The sequence below is a fragment of the Triturus cristatus genome, chromosome 1_2 (genome assembly GCF_964204655.1).
Source record: "Triturus cristatus chromosome 1_2, aTriCri1.1, whole genome shotgun sequence".
NCBI classification, from domain to species: Eukaryota; Metazoa; Chordata; class Amphibia; order Caudata; family Salamandridae; genus Triturus; species Triturus cristatus.
The window spans coordinates 1,145,281,914-1,145,300,408 of record NC_140580.1 but is presented as its reverse complement, the minus strand read 5'-3'; the positions used below and the strand labels follow the sequence as shown (position 1 = coordinate 1,145,300,408).

General features: G+C 46.0%; 1 protein-coding gene across 2 annotated transcripts in view; it reads right to left on the bottom strand.

Moving 5' to 3' along the window:
• The window catches only part of DDX31 (DEAD-box helicase 31), a 267,577-nt gene that overhangs the window by 229,475 nt on the left and 19,607 nt on the right, over positions 1–18,495 (bottom strand). The window contains exons 3-10 of one of the 2 annotated variants that reach the window (XM_085613914.1): positions 13,580–13,655; positions 13,380–13,423; positions 11,549–11,619; positions 11,335–11,399; positions 8,638–8,682; positions 7,596–7,637; positions 5,960–6,024; positions 330–449 (exon numbers count right to left, since the gene is read on the bottom strand). In XM_085613914.1, coding sequence (XP_085470040.1) covers positions 330–449; positions 5,960–6,024; positions 7,596–7,637; positions 8,638–8,682; positions 11,335–11,399; positions 11,549–11,619; positions 13,380–13,423; positions 13,580–13,655 — 528 coding nt within the window. The remainder of the gene's footprint in view (positions 1–329; positions 450–5,959; positions 6,025–7,595; positions 7,638–8,637; positions 8,683–11,334; positions 11,400–11,548; positions 11,620–13,379; positions 13,424–13,579; positions 13,656–18,495) is intronic. The other variant, XM_085613915.1, reaches the window with a different exon arrangement.

The window sequence follows — 18,495 nt, the reverse complement described above, 5'->3', positions numbered from 1 at the left end:
GTTAGCATCTTTGTAGTCCACAAGGTTAAGAGACCTTCTTTCCACAAAATGAACTTGAACCAGCTGGAGGAAGACTGCCCTGGTTATAAGATGTCCAGAGGGTGGAGACGAGGGAGGAAGGCCCTGAGATGGGGATGTGCAAAGAGGTCACGAGGAACGCAAATGACCATGGGGGCAGAAAGGGGACATCTAGAGGTAGAAATGGGGAGAAAGAAAGAGGAGGAAGAGCGAAAACAGAGTGCAAACAACATTTATGTTGCAGTCTGCAATACATCATTAGGTACGCCCTTCTCACAGTCGCTCCAACTATAAGAAGCGCAGGGGGTTACCTATCAGCTTCATCTAAGATCAGCCACTGAACGCGTCCAAAGTGAATATTCTTTGTCGTCTTGATGTGATCCACCAGCCGACCCGGAGTTGAAATGAGAATGTTTATTCCTTTACGAATTCTGTATTGAAACATATCCAACAACAAATGGTCGTTAACAGGTAACATTTCTCATTATACATATGAACGTTACTTTAAACCATCCACACAAGACTCAAACTAAAGACTAAAAACAATTATTGAACTTTTTTTTTTTAAAACGAAAATGGTGACAAATCACTCAGTAACTCAAGGTTTAGTACAAGAGAGGGAGGGAAAAGAGTGGGGAGAAAGTGTGGGGAATGGGAAAGTAGTAAGAGGGAGTGAAATGAGAAAAAAAGATTAGGAGGAGGGAACAGGGAGGAGAAGGAGACTGACAAACGTGCCAGGGAGAAGCTGTTCGGGGAGAGGAGACAAGGTTGAAAGAAAGGCAGGGTAAGGGAGGGAGACAGGGAGGGAGGCAAGGAGGGAGGGAGAGATACAGGAAGTGGAAGAAGAGCTTGTGTAAGACCAGCAGAAAGCGCCGGGATGATGTGTGGGGGAAGCAGTAAGAAGTAAAAGTAGTAACAGCGGAGCATGGTTTAGTGATCAGGCTGACCACTGTGGGCCCAGGGAAGTGACGTTCTAGTGCCTGCATCTGGATATCAAGAGCCTGCTTGTTAAGCAGACACTCAATCAATCAGGGTTGCGAAAGTGCAGCTACTCACCTGCGAGGGTCTCATGATGCTGGAGAGGGGTGGCGGGGGGGCTCCATTGAGTGCTGGGGTCATCCGAAGAGCCAGGTCTTGAGGTCCTTCCTGAACTGAAGCAGTGTAGGAACTTGCCGTAGGTGGAGGAGGTTATTCCAGGCCTTGGCTGTGAGGTAGGAGAAGGACTTTCCTCAAGTTCTGGTCTTGTAGATGCACGGGATGGTGGCTACAGAGAGGTCAGCTGATCAGAGATGTCTATTGGGTGCGTGGAAGGAGAGGCGATTGTTTAGGTATGCAGTTCCGATGTTGTGGAGGGCCTTGTAAGCGTGAGTAAGGAGCTTGAAGGTTATTCTTCTTTCGATGGGAAGCCAGTGGAGGTCGCGGAGGGGTTTGGTGATGTGGCTGTGACGGCAGATGTCTAGGATCAGTCTGGCTGAGGCGTTCTGGAGTTTGCGAAGTAGTTTCTTGCTGATTCCAGCATAGAGGGCATTGCCGTAGTCAAGTCTGCTACGGATGAGGGCGTGCATGACCGTTTTTCTGCATTCGGATGGGACACACTGAGGAACCCCATCTGCTTACATTGGGCCCCTAGATTATTGTTTACTCTAGTTTTTAGCTTCTTTTGGGACTCCGGTTTGTAAATTCACCCCATAAGCTCTGCAGAGAACGGCCAACCTTTGCTTCCACCAGCAGAACGCTGCTGTAGCATACATGTCATCAACACCATTATCATGGTAACCGCTGTCCCCAGTGTCACCGACACAGCTCCCACCAATACTACCACCGCTGTTCCCAGCCCTGCTACCATTAATGCTGCTGCTCCCAGCACCACCCCTACTGCTGTTGAGACTCACACCCTCACCACTGCAGAACCCACTGCTACCACTACCGCCATTTCTTTCACATGCAAACCATGCACAGCAAAATGAGTTATGCAAAGAAGGTTGAAAATAATTTAAGCGGAGTGAGTACAAACCTATCAGTATAGAAATGCAAGAGTAGTCATGTGATTTATGTGAAATGTTTCTTCTCCAGAGAAGACTCTCAGTTAGATGTGTCGAAAATTACAAAGGTGCGTACATTGATAACAACAATATTGCATTGATGTTTGGTAACAATTTAAAATAGTTATCAATGTGGTCCTGGGTATCGGAGGAAACTAATATTAAATAAATCAAGGCAGACGGTCAACACTAGCCACACTGCGATAAAACCCTTTATTTTAAAGGCAAATGAGGACGTTTCAAAGCGAGTGATCTGCAGTTGGGGCTCATGCTCCTGGTGTCTTCCATTGTACAGGGCTCATGCTCCTGGTATCTTCCATTGTACAGGGCTCATGCTCCTGGTGTCTTCCATTGTACAGGGCTCATGCTCCTGGTGTCTTCCATTGTACAGGGCTCATGCTCCTGGTGCCTTCCATTGTACAGGGCTCATGCTCCTGGTGTCTTCCATTGTACAGGGCTCATGCTCCTGGTGTCTTCCATTGTACAGGGCTCATGCTCCTGGTGCCTTCCATTGTGCAGGGCTCATGCTCCTGGTGTCTTCCATTGTGCAGGGCTCATGCTCCTGGTGTCTTCCATTGTACAGGGCTCATGCTCCTGGTGCCTTCCATTGTACAGGGCTCATGCTCCTGGTGCCTTCCATTGTACAGGGCTCATGCTCCTGGTGCCTTCCATTGTACAGGGCTCATGCTCCTGGTGTCTTCCATTGTACAGGGCTCATGCTCCTGGTGTCTTCCATTGTACAGGGCTCATGCTCCTGGTGTCTTCCATTGTACAGGGCTCATGCTCCTGGTGTCTTCCATTGTACAGGGCTCATGCTCCTGGTGTCTTCCATTGTACAGGGCTCATGCTCCTGGCGCCTTCCATTGTGCAGGGCTCATGCTCCTGGCGTCTTCCATTGTGCAGGGCTCATGCTCCTGGCGTCTTCCATTGTACAGGGCTCATGCTCCTGGTGTCTTCCATTGTACAGGGCTCATGCTCCTGGTGTCTTCCATTGTACAGGGCTCATGCTCCTGGTGTCTTCCATTGTACAGGGCTCATGCTCCTGGTGCCTTCCATTGTACAGGGCTCATGCTCCTGGTGCCTTCCATTGTACAGGGCTCATGCTCCTGGTGTCTTCCATTGTACAGGGCTCATGCTCCTGGTGCCTTCCATTGTACAGGGCTCATGCTCCTGGTGTCTTCCATTGTGCAGGGCTCATGCTCCTGGTGTCTTCCATTGTACAGGGCTCATGCTCCTGGTGCCTTCCATTGTACAGGGCTCATGCTCCTGGTGCCTTCCATTGTACAGGGCTCATGCTCCTGGTGCCTTCCATTGTACAGGGCTCATGCTCCTGGCGCCTTCCATTGTACAGGGCTCATGCTCCTGGTGCCTTCCATTGTACAGGGCTCATGCTCCTGGTGTCGTCCATTGTACAGGGCTCATGCTCCTGGTGCCTTCCATTGTACAGGGCTCATGCTCCTGGTGTCGTCCATTGTACAGGGCTCATGCTCCTGGTGCCTTCCATTGTACAGGGCTCATGCTCCTGGTGTCTTCCATTGTACAGGGCTCATGCTCCTGGTGTCTTCCATTGTACAGGGCTCATGCTCCTGGTGTCTTCCATTGTACAGGGCTCATGCTCCTGGTGTCTTCCATTTGTACAGGGCTCCTGCTCCTGGTGTCTTCCATTGTACAGGGCTCATGCTCCTGGTGTCTTCCATTGTACAGGGCTCATGCTCCTGGTGTCTTCCATTGTACAGGGCTCATGCTCCTGGTGCCTTCCATTGTACAGGGCTCATGCTCCTGGTGCCTTCCATTGTACAGGGCTCCTGCTCCTGGTGTCTTCCATTGTACAGGGCTCCTGCTCCTGGTGTCTTCCATTGTACAGGGCTCCTGCTCCTGGTGTCTTCCATTGTACAGGGCTCCTGCTCCTGGTGTCTTCCATTGTACAGGGCTCATGCTCCTGGTGCCTTCCATTGTACAGGGCTCATGCTCCTGGTGTCTTCCATTGTACAGGGCTCATGCTCCTGGTGTCTTCCATTGTACAGGGCTCATGCTCCTGGTGTCTTCCATTGTACAGGGCTCCTGCTCCTGGTGTCGTCCATTGTACAGGGCTCATGCTCCTGGTGCCTTCCATTGTACAGGGCTCATGCTCCTGGTGTCTTCCATTGTACAGGGCTCATGCTCCTGGTGTCTTCCATTGTACAGGGCTCATGCTCCTGGTGTCTTCCATTGTACAGGGCTCATGCTCCTGGTGTCTTCCATTGTACAGGGCTCATGCTCCTGGTGTCTTCCATTGTACAGGGCTCATGCTCCTGGTGTCTTCCATTATACAGGGCTCGTTAACAAAAACTTCAGAACTGCATTAATTGTGTTGTAGGACTGGAGTTGGAATGCCGTGTGGGGTAGCAGCTTCTGAATTTACTCAGCTGTAATGTGAAACTGTTGTTATTGTGGCATGAAGGGGGGGGGGGGTGCAAAGACTTGATTTAAGTCAGTTGAGCAGTGTTGGGTTGAAAAGTTGGCAAAGACTCATGACCTATCCCAATTGAGCAGAAGATGCGATGGATAGGAGCGGGAGTCTCATCCTGTATTGCCACTCGCGTGGAAGTATGGGGTGGAGGATGCATTTTGGAGGAATAGGAAGGATAATTGCTTTTTGATTCATACCAATGGAGAGCACATCTGAAAGTGTGAGGGCTCAAAGTTACCCCAAAGCAGGAGTTGGACTGAAGAACGAGGGGAGAGGGATTTCTGAACTATCCTCGTTGAGGTGCAAGACTAACCAGGGAGGTGGGGGCAAAGGCTCTGTTGGGGGTAACAGGATTGTTCTGGGTTGGGGTGCGAACTATCTGATTAAGCGGTAGGATTGGTGGACTGTAAGAGGGGGCAAGGCCGAGTCTACTCATTTGTTGGGTTGGGCCAAGTAATCCGTTACGCCAACGGAATTGGGCGAAATTTCGCGACTTCATACTCTGACGAATCCGCGTTACTCTTGTAACGCTGAGTTCCAGGCAAATTGCGACAGGGTGGAATTTTTTCTCGTGCGCGGCTCCAGAGCGGTAAGTTGGCGAGACAGATTTGGCATTCCCTATTTCCGGTCGCATTAGGGGTAGCGATTTTCTGGTCGAGTAAGGGGCAGAGATTTTTCTAACGTGGGTGGCCGCGACTGTTTGTCGTCACAAGGCTGCCACTCGAGTTGCAGCGAAATCGCTGATTTTCCAGCCCGTAATGAGCTACTGGCGCTAACTCACAGCACGACATGCCTATTGCTGGGCATTGGCACAAATCCACAAATTCTCATTGAGTTTTTATGTAACTCCGCAGACTCAAATTCAAAGCGTTCCGCCCACCCCTACTCATTTCTCACCATTGGGGAGGATGAGTGTTGGTGTACATAGGCTGCAGATCTATCCACAAGTGAAAGGCGGGATTTGAACAAGGAGGAAGAGGGCGAGAGGCAGACTTTCTGGATTCATTCCTGTTTGGACGGAAGACTAGAGGACTCCGAGCCATCGCTATTTGTGCAAAAGACTGTTGGGGATCAGCTTCTCCAACTACCCTAGATGAGCAGTAGAAATGGTGGAATGGGTGTAGGACGCAGAGTCTACTGATTTATTGTTGTTGAGCTAGAAGACTACTGGGGTCAGAGTCTCTAGGTATTTACCCAATGAGCTGTAACACCGGAGAAAGTTGGGGAGGGGACTAGAGAGGCAGACTGTTTAGACTTATCCCTGTTTGGGGTGGAAGAATGCACAGAAGATGAGAACAACTTCCAATTTATCACCAAGTGGCATAAAACTGGGGGGGGGGGGGGGGTGGGTTGGGATTAGATCATCTCATCGTCTATTCTCCATCAAAGGTAAGGCTGGGCTGTGGTCATATTCCCAAGGATGTTAGAAAGAGAAAGCATGCACTAGTACCTAGCTTTCTCAGACTTCTTCTTCTCGCCCCCCATCAGCACCCCTGGCACAATCCACATGAACGGCTGAAAAGAGAGATAAACAGGTTAAAGATTTGAGGGACTTACCCAAAGTTCTCCTCCTTCTATCCATCTAACTCCCATAAGGCCATGGATACATCTGTCATCATCCCATCTTGAATGGACTATTACTATTGTCTTTATACAGTGTTCCCCGCTTCAGCAGATACACAGCGTGGCAGCAAGACACAAACACTCAGAAGTGAAAGCAAACATGGCCCATCTCTTACAAACTATGGTAACTCCTCACTATGAAAACGGGTCAGTTTCAAGTCACTCTGTGTAGCCCACAAGACATCCTACACATTTGGGCCAATCTTCTAATTCCACTGACTGTGCTACATGGCGGTGAAGGGCAGCTCTGCTGCTAGTCATCTGCAACAGACTGCCTCGTAACGTTCTCACTGATGGATGGATGGATGGATGGATGGATGGCCGACCATGCTGCTGCGACTGCATTTCACGCTCTATTTGAATGCTCACTTGTTTTGAACATTATCCGGTTCCAGCACATGGAGACTTATAGTTTATGAAGTCTAAGTGCACGAAGGGAATTGTTGTCTCTCATATTCATTTAATCCAAGGGTTGTCCTTATCTTGACGATGGCCAGAGGATTTACAGGATGGGGTCAAAATATCAACTTTTGTACCAAAAATACAGAAACTCGGGGTATTTTTGCTTTACCAAAATATAATTTTTCTTTGGCTTTTCTAATCCAAAGAAATCAGCTTGGCATTGTTTTTGCTCTTTAGCACTGCAAAATCTTCAAGTTCAGCTTTGACTGTGCAGAGCGCTTGGATCCCGGCACAGTCTGCATCTAACAATAGTTGTTTATCAGAAGCACCCATTAGTTTGGGCTTTAATAAACCGGACACTTCAGCCCAAAAATATGTTAAATAAAATCTTTACAAAAGGTACAAACTATGTTTTGCCCACATAGGTCTTCTTTGAAATATTTGATTCTCTTGTGAGTACCGCATGACATGTTGTACTATAAACCAATGCAACCCTTTTAGGAATTCACTAACCGGATCTTCGATACAGTCTGCCAGAATCTTTAGAACTGTAGGGAACAATAATTTCAATGAAACAATTGTTTGTTTTTCTATACTTTCTACAACAGAACTTAAGAATAATGTGAGATATGAAATGAAAACTTGAGGTCTCTGCCAAGGGACACTGGGCAGCGTCATCGAGCCGTCATTAAAACCCAGAAGGACCTCCCAAAAACCTCCAAGCTGTTTGCAATTGCTTTGGTCTTCTTCCAAAACTGGAGGTTTGACTTTTCCCTCTTTAAAAGTCTCTCTGCTGTGGGTAAGTGGGAGTTCTACAGCCGTATCTAGGTAAACATACCAACCTGCATGTACATAGGGACTAAAACATTGACTCTGAATATTTTCTAATCTAAGTTAATAGAAAATCTATATATCACCAATATTTCAGGAGTTGATGTTATGGTCCTGATATCTGTAGATCAATATTTAGGGACTAATAATGTCACATACAACCCTGGATAAACGAGCAAATTAAACATAATGCAACCACGAGCACAAAACAGAGTGCATGATGCCCCCACCTTCAATAACTTCTGTATGGTCTCAAAGCTTTGCAGGGCAAGCTGGGAAGGAAAACAGAGAGAGCAATGTTAGGGCACAACAATGATCACATTGTCAGGTATTACACGGATTTGCTTTGTCACCTAAATATAAGCGATTATTTTCCCGCAGACTGATTCTCAGTTTACTGACCTACGATGATAACGCGTAGTTTCGACTCCCCCCTCCCTCAAGTATTCGAAATAAAGACTTGTAGAAAACCTCTCGATTACAACCGTAGAACACACCAAGCTATTTCAACAGTTAAGGATGGTTTAATAGGACAGCCTGCACGAATACCACAAACATCTGCAGGGAGAATGGGGCTCCGGTGGGGTGCACATTACAATGATAGAAGCAGGCTTCCTACAAGACGGCAAGGGGTTCTTCGTTCTGTGGGGTGCACATTACAATGATAGAAGCAGGCTTCCTACAAGACGGCAAGGGGTTCTTCGTTCTGTGGGGTGCACATTACAATGATAGAAGCAGGCTTCCTACAAGACGGCAAGGGGTTCTTCGTTCTGTGGGGTGCACATTACAATGATAGAAGCAGGCTTCCAACAAGACGGCAAGGGGTTCTTCGTTCTGTGGGGTGCACATTACAATGATAGAAGCAGGCTTCCAACAAGACGGTAAGGGGTTCTTCGTTCTGTGGGGTGCACATTACAATGATAGAAGCAGGCTTCCAACAAGACGGCAAGGGGTTCTTCGTTCTGTGGGGTGCATATTACAATGATAGAAGCAGGCTTCCAACAAGACGGTAAGGGGTTCTTCGTTCTGTGGGGTGCACATTACAATGATAGAAGCAGCCTTCCAACAAGACGGCAAGGGGTTCTTCGTTCTGTGGGGTGCACATTACAATGATAGAAGCAGGCTTCCAACAAGACGGTAAGGGGTTCAAAATTCAGGAAATTATTTTTAGACTTCAAGATACCATTCAACGCTCACCACAGGCAACATTAACAATCCTACAACACATGGTAAGAGAGGCCTTGTCACATCTACTATTACGGAGGCACTTACCTCTCTGGTGGGCACCAGTATCAGTGCGTAAGGGCCATTGCTGCGCTGTAAAAACATGGAGAAACACGATTAAATAGGTTCATGGAAGGTAGATGCAAAAACCATTAGCATCACCCGAGATCCTTCACCACCCATAACCAGAGCCCCAAACAAAGGCTTAATTTAGAAAATTGGAAAACAAATTCAACTTAGGAACTAACTATTACTGACAGGGCAGGGTAAAATGCAAATGGGTGCAGTAAGGCACATTAGATGTTGCAACAAGAGGACATGGCGGAAGTGCCGACGAGAGGACAAGGCGGAAGTGAGCCCGACGAGAGGACAAGGCGGAAGTGAGTCCCGACGAGAGGACAAGGCGGAAGTCCCGACGAGAGGACAAGGCGGAAGTCCCGACGAGAGGACAAGGCGGAAGTCACGACGAGAGGATGCAGTAGATGTTGCAGTAGCAGTAAGCAGCGCATGCTGCAGCAGGGCGGCACAGTGAATGCCATATCATGCACAGCACAGATGTCGAGAAATCGAGGGTGTTGCAGTTGTCAAGATAAGACAAAAGTGTAGTGATGTCAGGAGGAGGGTAAACCAGATACCAGAAAAGAACTGCATCCAACATGTTGACACAGTAGGGCTCTGCAGATGTCTGCCCACAGAAGCAAAATGTCACATTAGGACAGGCTGAGAGCAACATAACAAACGGAAGAGAATGTCACCCTGGAAGTTAGGACAGCATGAGAACAACATAAACTGAAGAGAAGGGAACCCTGGAAGTTAGGGCAGGCTGAGAACAACATAAACAGAAGAGAAGGGCACCCTGGAATTTAGGACAGGCTGAGAACAACATAACGAATGGAAGAGAAGGTCACCCTGGAAGTTAGGACAGGCTGAGAACAACATAACGAATGGAAGAGAAGGTCACCCTGGAAGTTAGGACATGCTGAGAACAACATAAACTGAAGAGAAGGGCACCCTGGAAGTTAGGACATGCTGAGAACAACATAAACTGAAGAGAAGGGCACCCTGGAAGTTAGGACAGGCTGAGAACAACAAACTGAAGAGAAGGGCACCCTGGAAGTCAGGACAGGCTGAGAACAACATAAACTGAAGAGAAGGGCACCCTGGAAGTTAGAAGAGGGGATTCAAGAGCTTCAGTGACAGGCAGTATATGCTTGAGTCATTCATACAAGGCTCAAAATCTAAATTGGGTTGTTTACATTTGTTGGATACCTAAAAACTGTTTTCACATTTATTTTAATTTTGCATGGTGGTAGCTTATTCAAGGCTTCTTTGAACTAATTAGAGGGTTAACTGTCCACATTTAATTATAGAGCCCAAAACGTGGACTCTGCTCAGGTTTATTCTACTGGACTTTATGGACTCAATAGTTGTTTAGATAAACAAAGAGAAATATGTATGTAAATTCTTTACAAAAGTGATGATCTTGGGAATAAAATAGAATTATAAAGTAATATGTTAAAAATTAAAAATCATCATTTCAGACTTGGAAATCTACTGAAATACCATCTAAGGATGAATGAGTTCCTTCATGCCTTACGTATCAAAGTATTCCTCTGTAAACGTACCTGCTTTTAATTATGATATTCACTGAATATTGTTTTTGTCAGGGATTAGACTTATGATTTTCCATACAAGAAATTGATGAACTGTAAGACTAAAACAAATACAGAAACCATACAGAATGGAACCGCACTCTAAAACGAAATGCATAGTGTTTGTTGAAAACATACAATTGAATTATGACAGGTTGCAAAATATACTTTATTACACGTTTTATTTTGGATTAAAGTGCCTGTTCTTTTCTGAATAGAGCAACTGTAGTTGAAATCTGATTCGTTATTTTTTCTGTTTGACGTAAACAGCCTTGAAAAAGTCCTGGAAATCTTGTAGGACTAAACGTGTTGGCGAGATGAAGTGTAATTTATTGATTATTTCTGCACCTCATACTTGGAAAACATTTGGATATAACAATATGTATTTGTAATCCGGACATTTGTAATTTTGACATAAATCCACTGTGTGCCAGCTAATGCCTAGTTTGTGGAATAATAAATGAAGGGAGCCAAGGTTTTGCCCAGAAGCCTACAGTAGGCACTATCGAAGGTTGGGGTCCTTCATACCAAGGCAGCATACTCTTGACTCCACCCGATGCCTCTTTAATCTCCAACCAGACACTCTACGCCCCTTTAGCTCACCCATGCAAGTCCCTGCTTTCTCTTTTTTTACTATTTTGTTTCCTCATTCTTCTTCTTCCCCCTTTGTATGTTTTTTGCTCTGTTGGTCTGGGTAAAAGTTTGATAAGGAAAAATAAATGCTGGTCCCCAAAAATGGTTGCGGTGGCCACCATTGGCTCAAATTAAGCACTGGTGCCAGCATGTATCAAGAGGACTAAGCCAAGGATGGGTTCTTGCGTGCCTACATATAGCATGGTGACAAGTCCCAGACAGGTTCAGCGTGTGCCTATGTTGTACCTACAGGGCCAATCTCAGTTTGAATCAAGGGTGCCTGCATACACCCAGGCACCAGTCCCAGAGGGAGGCACTGTATATCCGCGCACATCCTGATGACCAGGCCTAGAGGGCATCATTTCATGTGAGCTGGCATGATCTACTTTAGAGATGGCATCTGCTGAATCTAAAAACCCTTTGCAACCCTCTGCACAGACATACTCCACCGGCTGAATACCTGGATTTTAGGGGACAAGCCCTGGAGAGACTGGACAAGCGGAACTCCATAGGACAGAGTTTTACCTGCAAAGAAAAATAGAATAGAGCATTCACTGGATGGTACCGACATGGGGCAGGTAGATAAGCTACAGTCCAGTCTCAGTCCCAAAACTACAGACAATTACAATTTAAACCATTTGATTTCAAATATTAGGGTTGAAACTGGTGCTCACCTGAGCCAGTCTGGGACTGCACCAGTGCGTCCCTGCCGGACAAGAGTGTAGGGATGGTCACCTTCTGAACCCTGAGGATACATAAAACAACTTAAGTGGATCAGATTGAAAAGGGCACTCCTTGATTAGAGAGCAACACATAATAGGTAAGGGTCAAAGAGCTTCTCCTCCCCTGGCTGCAAAACAATGACCCACAGCCCTGCACAGCAAGGTCATTTTTATCTTCCAAGGCCTATGGGGGTATGGAGGGCAATGGTGATATTCACTTTCTGGGTACCACCAGATGCCCCCCTAAGTCAGAATCACAGAGGTCTTGCATTTTAGGGACAGCAGCAGGGGGCCATCAGGGCCCTGGACAACAATGAAAGGCTCTCTCTGCCTGCTGCTCTCCCCGGATTCAGACCTTCCAGGAGCCTGGTCTCATCCTCCATGTGCACTTTTTACACTTTCTTCACTTGAGGTCATGGCAGGTGTGTTCTATGAAAATGTGTTAATTATGTTATTGCATGTTAGTGTGGGATGTCAATAGAGTTGTGACAATATATATATATATATATATATATATATATATATATATATATATATATTTAATCACAGGAAAATTGTAGACTCTTTTTTCCTGGGTTATTTGATAGACTGTTGGGTGTGGAGGGTGGTGCCATTTGAGGGAAGGGTCTGGTCTGCCGCGCTGGTTCCCTTGGCATTGGCCATTGGTCCATATGGCAGGAAGTATGGGTCTGGGATGTGTGGCAGGACATTTAGGGGTCCCAGGTGCATTCCTCAGTGGCTCAAGAGGGCATCCAAGAGGAAGCATTCCACCACAAATGTTTTGTCTTTATGATCTCATAAATGCTTGGTAAGCAAAAGTAATTAACTTCAGTGTACATGGATGTGCTATGTCTTGTACACTGCACATGACACGCCACTTGTCAAATATATGTAATAAATGATTTAACTTTTTTTTTTTTAAACACTGAACGATTCCTGTGGCTGTGTGGGAGGGGGATAAAAGGCAGAGTCATCCATCAGTCTCTCTGGACTTCCAGGATCAGTCAGGAGCACTGTGGTGTCCCCATCTCTGATGCCGCATTACTACCCAAGAAACTACATCCGAAAATGCAGATTTCATACATGTGATTTCCATCAAAACAATTCTTAACCTCAGGCCTTTTGAATGTCATACCGTAGTCCAAACCTGGTCCATCACTGATCACACTCCTCCACTGATGATCATAATCTGGGATTTGCTGTTTCCCGGAGAAGTTTGCTTTTCAATCCAAGTGTTTTTCACGCATGGCTACACAGCCCTTTAAACTTTGTGCTACTCTTACCTAATGTGGGATGGCATTCCTGACCATGGCAGCACCCAATCTCGTAAGTTAGTGGCACTCGCAAGGCTTATACATTGGAGCAACAGATGAGGACACAAAAAGAGGAAAACAAACTCCCATGTTCTCTTCAGCAAACAGGTCTGTTGTCTAAGCCAGACCTAGCCTCATTCCACCCAACTGGATTCAAAGACGCGGAGGTCGGGCCCCAACTTCTCCCACCCCTGCTACCACTAAGGCTTTATCTCAGCATAGCAAGTCTGGTATACTGAGGGTGGACACACCCAATTCTGCGCACACAATGGTTTTTGTATCTAAACAACCTTCTGGTTCCCTTTCCCGACAAAGTAGGCTTAAGTCGCTTTTCAGTGGAATGTAGGGTTTACAAAACCCTCAAAAACATGTTAAAATGGGATTGGAAGTGGAGGCCTGAAGAAAGTGCAATAACCCACTGAGATGTCACTTTAGCGCTGAATAACTCCAGGGAGACCCCCCCCCCTTACCTCGTCATGCTGCTGATTTGAAAAACACTGCTGAGAGTTGAAACCTGCCGAAATCAAGATACAGAGAAGAAATTGGATTTTCTCTCCAAATTCATAAACTTTTCTTTACATGATTTCACAAATATTTTTTTAAATTTCAGATGAGAATTGAAGTAAAGGAAGTGTTTTGTATGGTTAGGTGGAGAGACAGATGTACTAACCAGATGTGGATGCAAATCCAGCGCCTCGAAGGAGTCAGAAGTGAAGACTTTCTCCTGTAACTGCTTGACGCTGGATCTGACAAAAAAAAGAAAAAACTGATTTGGATTGTATTTGAAACTTTTCTACAGCGCTGATGTAATCAAGCCAGGTACTGAACGAGGCAACACAAAAATCACAAAAAGAAGACTTCCCGGCCAGCTCAGGACCATCCAGTAACTGCCTGCATCTCTCACACACACATTCACACACACACATACTCGAGGTCTGCAGCTTTACACTTTCTTGGTTTTCATTTCCGGGCCCCTCCAAGATCTTTCTCAATGTACAAGTCTTGTTGCTACAAAAAAATATTCTATGATGTTACTCCTATTTTTCCGCCTCTGATCTCCTGAAATGTCTTCACCCTTGAACTTCCAGCCTCATACTTGACTGTGTAACTCCAAAGACTCTGACTTCTCTGCTAATCTGTAGACCTCTGACTCCTAAATCCTTTTAAATGTTACAGAATGGCCACATTTGCTGTATGCTCCTTGCAACAAGCCTCATATAACAAGCTCCCATCTATGCAACGCCAACTGTGTTGTATTTTGTCCTTTTATTCCACACTCCTCACCAGCTCATGTTATACCATCTAATTCATTGTACAACTAAGACAGCAAAGTCAACGGCGCCGAGGATTTATTTTGCCCATCAAACTGCCTCATCACCGTGTGTGAACCCAGTGAAGGCTTCGCGCTCAGGCATGGGGAAATGCCAGAATATCGATATTTGAGTCGCAGAGGGTACCAGACATCAGAGGAGAGGGAACAGAGCTGGACTACATTGAAAATTCGTTATTTTTGTGAGGGATAGCCCGTGGAAAACATTCCAAGGCTGTTGTATGTCCACAAGCACACACAAGTGGACAGCTTGGAACTGGTTTTGCTACATTTTATTAAAAGCCAGTCATTGATGGCTGTCATGCGTGTAGATGCATCTGCAGGCACAAGTGGTCATCACAGATATTTTTTTATTAAGTACTATTAAAACCATTCACAGCTGGCTGCCGATGGATGCCCACAAGTGGCTGGTCAACTGTGAATGGCTTTAAAGCCCATTTAAAGCAGACAGACGTCCTCAGTCCCCACGCAGTATGGAGCACACTGCAAGCATCAGGGAGGGCTATTAGCAGTGTTGGGGAGGGGGGGCTGTGAGGCCCTCACAAAAACAAAACATTGACCTTTGAAAAGGGTATACACTGAAAGGGTCTGTATGGACAAAGACATTGTACTTGGGCATAATGCAGTCACTCACATGAAAGCAAACCAATAGCGGAAGTACGCGGACTCATTGCCCCATGCTGCAAGCTGTGGTGAATGGAAGCAAAATGCGATAGACACTACAATCGACCAATGGATGAAGATGCCTGGCTGAAGGTTTCTGTATGCACATTTATGTATTTTAAGGATTTTTGGGGGAAAACATAAGGTGTCCGGCTAACGACAGACCTAACAATAATGCACCTGCTGGTCATATAGACCTGCTATCCAAAACTCTGCCCCTCATAATGCAATATTGTTTCTCAACCACTTAGATCCTCTCAAATGACTTATTCCCCAGTGGGAGAAGTGTGGCTCAATGATTAGAGCGGCAGACCCTGATGCAGAGGTCTAGCCCGGGACCAGGGTTCAATTCCCCGCCTCGGCGGGTCTTGGGCTCAAAAAAATTCCACGGACCTGATAATTCTCGCCTCGGTGCCATTCCAATCATGGAGTCCCACTCTGCAACTCTGGGCAATAGCTTGCTTAATCTCCACAACGGCCCCCACAACGCTAAGGATGCCTGGCCTCCACCTTGGGGGTGCCCAGGAGTGGACGCCTCACAGGGAAAGCCAGGATGGGTTCCACAGCGGTATTCGTACAAGTATCAATTTACAATTACTGCATCATAACTATACAGGTAAAGTAACCTGTTTTAAGGTAAAATCGCTGGTGACGTTTCAAAAACCATTAGTGCTGGAGGAGAGCGCATTCCAATAGCATAACACATGTTTTGAAGTGCAACAGCCGACTATGGTTCTTGTTACGACCTCTTGACTAGGAGTCAAAGCATACTACTTGGTCGGCAGACCATTATCTCATAATGATCTGAAAAGCACTTAGCGATGCAATGTTAAAGTCCTTACAAGTAAAGAGTACTTTTGTGTTCTTTCGTGGGCCGACAGTTAGTAGTGATGATCAAACATGGCCAAATGTAATTTAAAATTCAGATTATCGGAGGCCTACTAGACAGCACGTAAACAATGGAGCTCTCTTCATAAGAATCTACATAGAACGTTCAACTTGTAAAGCAAAAGTCAATACTTTGCAGAATTTAAAAAGTGGAAAATGTAAATCTTTCACAAAAAATAACAGGTTACACAAACAGAAAAAGCTAGTTGGTTGCACAAGGTAAATTTTGTTATTTGATTTGTGTAGTGCTGAATGGTGCTGTTGGAAGGTGCTTCAGAGAGAAACAGTCAGCACGACTAATTAAAAGACCATAAACAAGACAAAGGAAAGGATGACAGCAGAGGACCGTCAACAAGCTATAAAAATAGACCAAAGAGAGAAATTCTACAAAATGTCTTCCTAAAAAGGATATTAGTCATTTGAGATGAATCAGTGAATTTCTAAAATTCAAAAAACTTCCACATGTTCATTTGTAAGGCAAATGCAATTATAATTGGAAGAAATATCTTCCATAATTTGCAACGAAATTATTGCACAGAATATCAAATGTAATATACGGCTGAAGAGTTTTACAGAATATTCGATGTAACATTTAGGGGTGTCATGCTAAGTGACGACACTGCAGATCAGATGCGCGGCGCAGAGAAGAGTCTCTACAGAAGATCTCCTGTAGCTGCAGAGGAAGAGCTGCAAGGAATATCTGCTCCGCTGCAGAGAGAAGGCATAATAACGAAGAGCTGCAAGGAATATCTGCTCCGCTGCAGAGAGAAGGCATAATAACGAAGAGCTGCAAGGAGTATCTTCTCCGCTGCAGAGAGAAGGTATAATAACGAAGAGCTGCAAGGAAGATCTGCTCCGCTACAGAGAGAAGGTATAATAACGAAGAGCTGCAAGGAATATCTGCTCCACTGCAGAGAGAAGGCATAATAACGAAGAGCTGCAAGGAGTATCTTCTCCGCTGCAGAGAGAAGGTATAATAACGAAGAGCTGCAAGGAAGATCTGCTCCGCTACAGAGAGAAGGTATAATAACGAAGAGCTGCAAGGAATATCTGCTCCGCTGCAGAGAGAAGGCATAATAACGAAGAGCTGCAAGGAATATCTGCTCCGCTGCAGAGAGAAGGCATAATAACGAAGAGCTGCAAGGAATATCTGCTCCGCTGCAGAGAGAAGGCATAATAACGAAGAGCTGCAAGGAATATCTGCTCCGCTGCAGAGAGAAGGCATAATAACGAAGAGCTGCAGGGAATATCTGCTCCGCTGCAGAGAGAAGGCATAATAACGAAGAGCTGCAAGGAATATCTGCTCCGCTGCAGAGAGAAGGCATAATAACGAAGAGCTGCAAGGAATATCTGCTCCGCTGCAGAGAGAAGGCATAATAACGAAGAGCTGCAAGGAATATCTGCTCCGCTGCAGAGAGAAGGCATAATAACGAAGAGCTGCAAGGAATATCTGCTCTGCTACAGAGAGAAGGCATAATAACGAAGAGCTGCAAGGAATATCTGCTCCGCTGCAGAGAGAAGGCATAATAACGAAGAGCTGCAAGGAATATCTGCTCCGCTGCAGAGAGAAGGCATAATAACGAAGAGCTGCAAGGAATATCTGCTCCGCTGCAGAGAGAAGGCATAATAACGAAGAGCTGCAAGGAATATCTGCTCCGCTGCAGAGAGAAGGCATAATAACGAAGAGCTGCAAGGAATATCTGCTCCGCTGCAGAGAGAAGGCATAATAACGAAGAGCTGCAAGGAATATCTGCTCCGCTGCAGAGAGGAGGCATAATAACGAAGAGCTGCAAGGAATATCTGCTCCGCTGCAGAGAGAAGGCATAATAACGAAGAGCTGCAAGGAATATCTGCTCCGCTGCAGAGAGGAGGCATAATAACGAAGAGCTGCAAGGAATATCTGCTCCGCTGCAGAGAGAAGGCATAATAACGAAGAGCTGCAAGGAATATCTGCTCCGCTGCAGAGAGAAGGCATAATAACGAAGAGCTGCAAGGAATATCTGCTCCGCTGCAGAGAGAAAGCATAATAACGAACCAGTGCAATATGCAGGGGAGATGTGCAGCATGTGCAGCATGTGCAGCGGAGCCACACCAATTATCTGCTGTGCTCGAGAGTGATGTGCAGCACCTCTTGTGCAATGTGCACTAGAGAGGTTTTATAATGTATCTGATTCTACGCGCAGTACAGGGGTGGATTCTATACCTGCCGTAAAAGCACACTAGAAGAGCAGCAGCGGCGGCTGTAACATGCAACCGAGGTGGTGTACAAAATATCTACACAAATGTGGAGAGGCCGTGCTGTGCAGAATATCTATTGAGATGCACAGAATGAGCACTACTCACATGATCTACTGAATGTGCTGAGCAGGAGTGCAGATCAGCTCCTGCAATGAGGTGTTGTAAACAAGGACTACTACTGCTATGAGCAGAAAGGGCATTATTTGGGGATACTTTCTGCAATGTGCAGGAAAAGCCTTCAGAATAGATCTGCTACAACATGCAGGGAGGTGGTGTACAGTACATCTGATGTCATGTGCCGTGAAGGCACTGTACACAATATCAGCTTATGGTGCAGTGGCGGTGCACTACGAAATATCTATTACAAGGCGCAGCTGAGCTATTATACAGATGAACTGCTGCAGCTTGCAGGGATGGTGTTCAGACTATCTGAACACCTTTGCTGCACAGAGGAGCGGAGGCGGCGT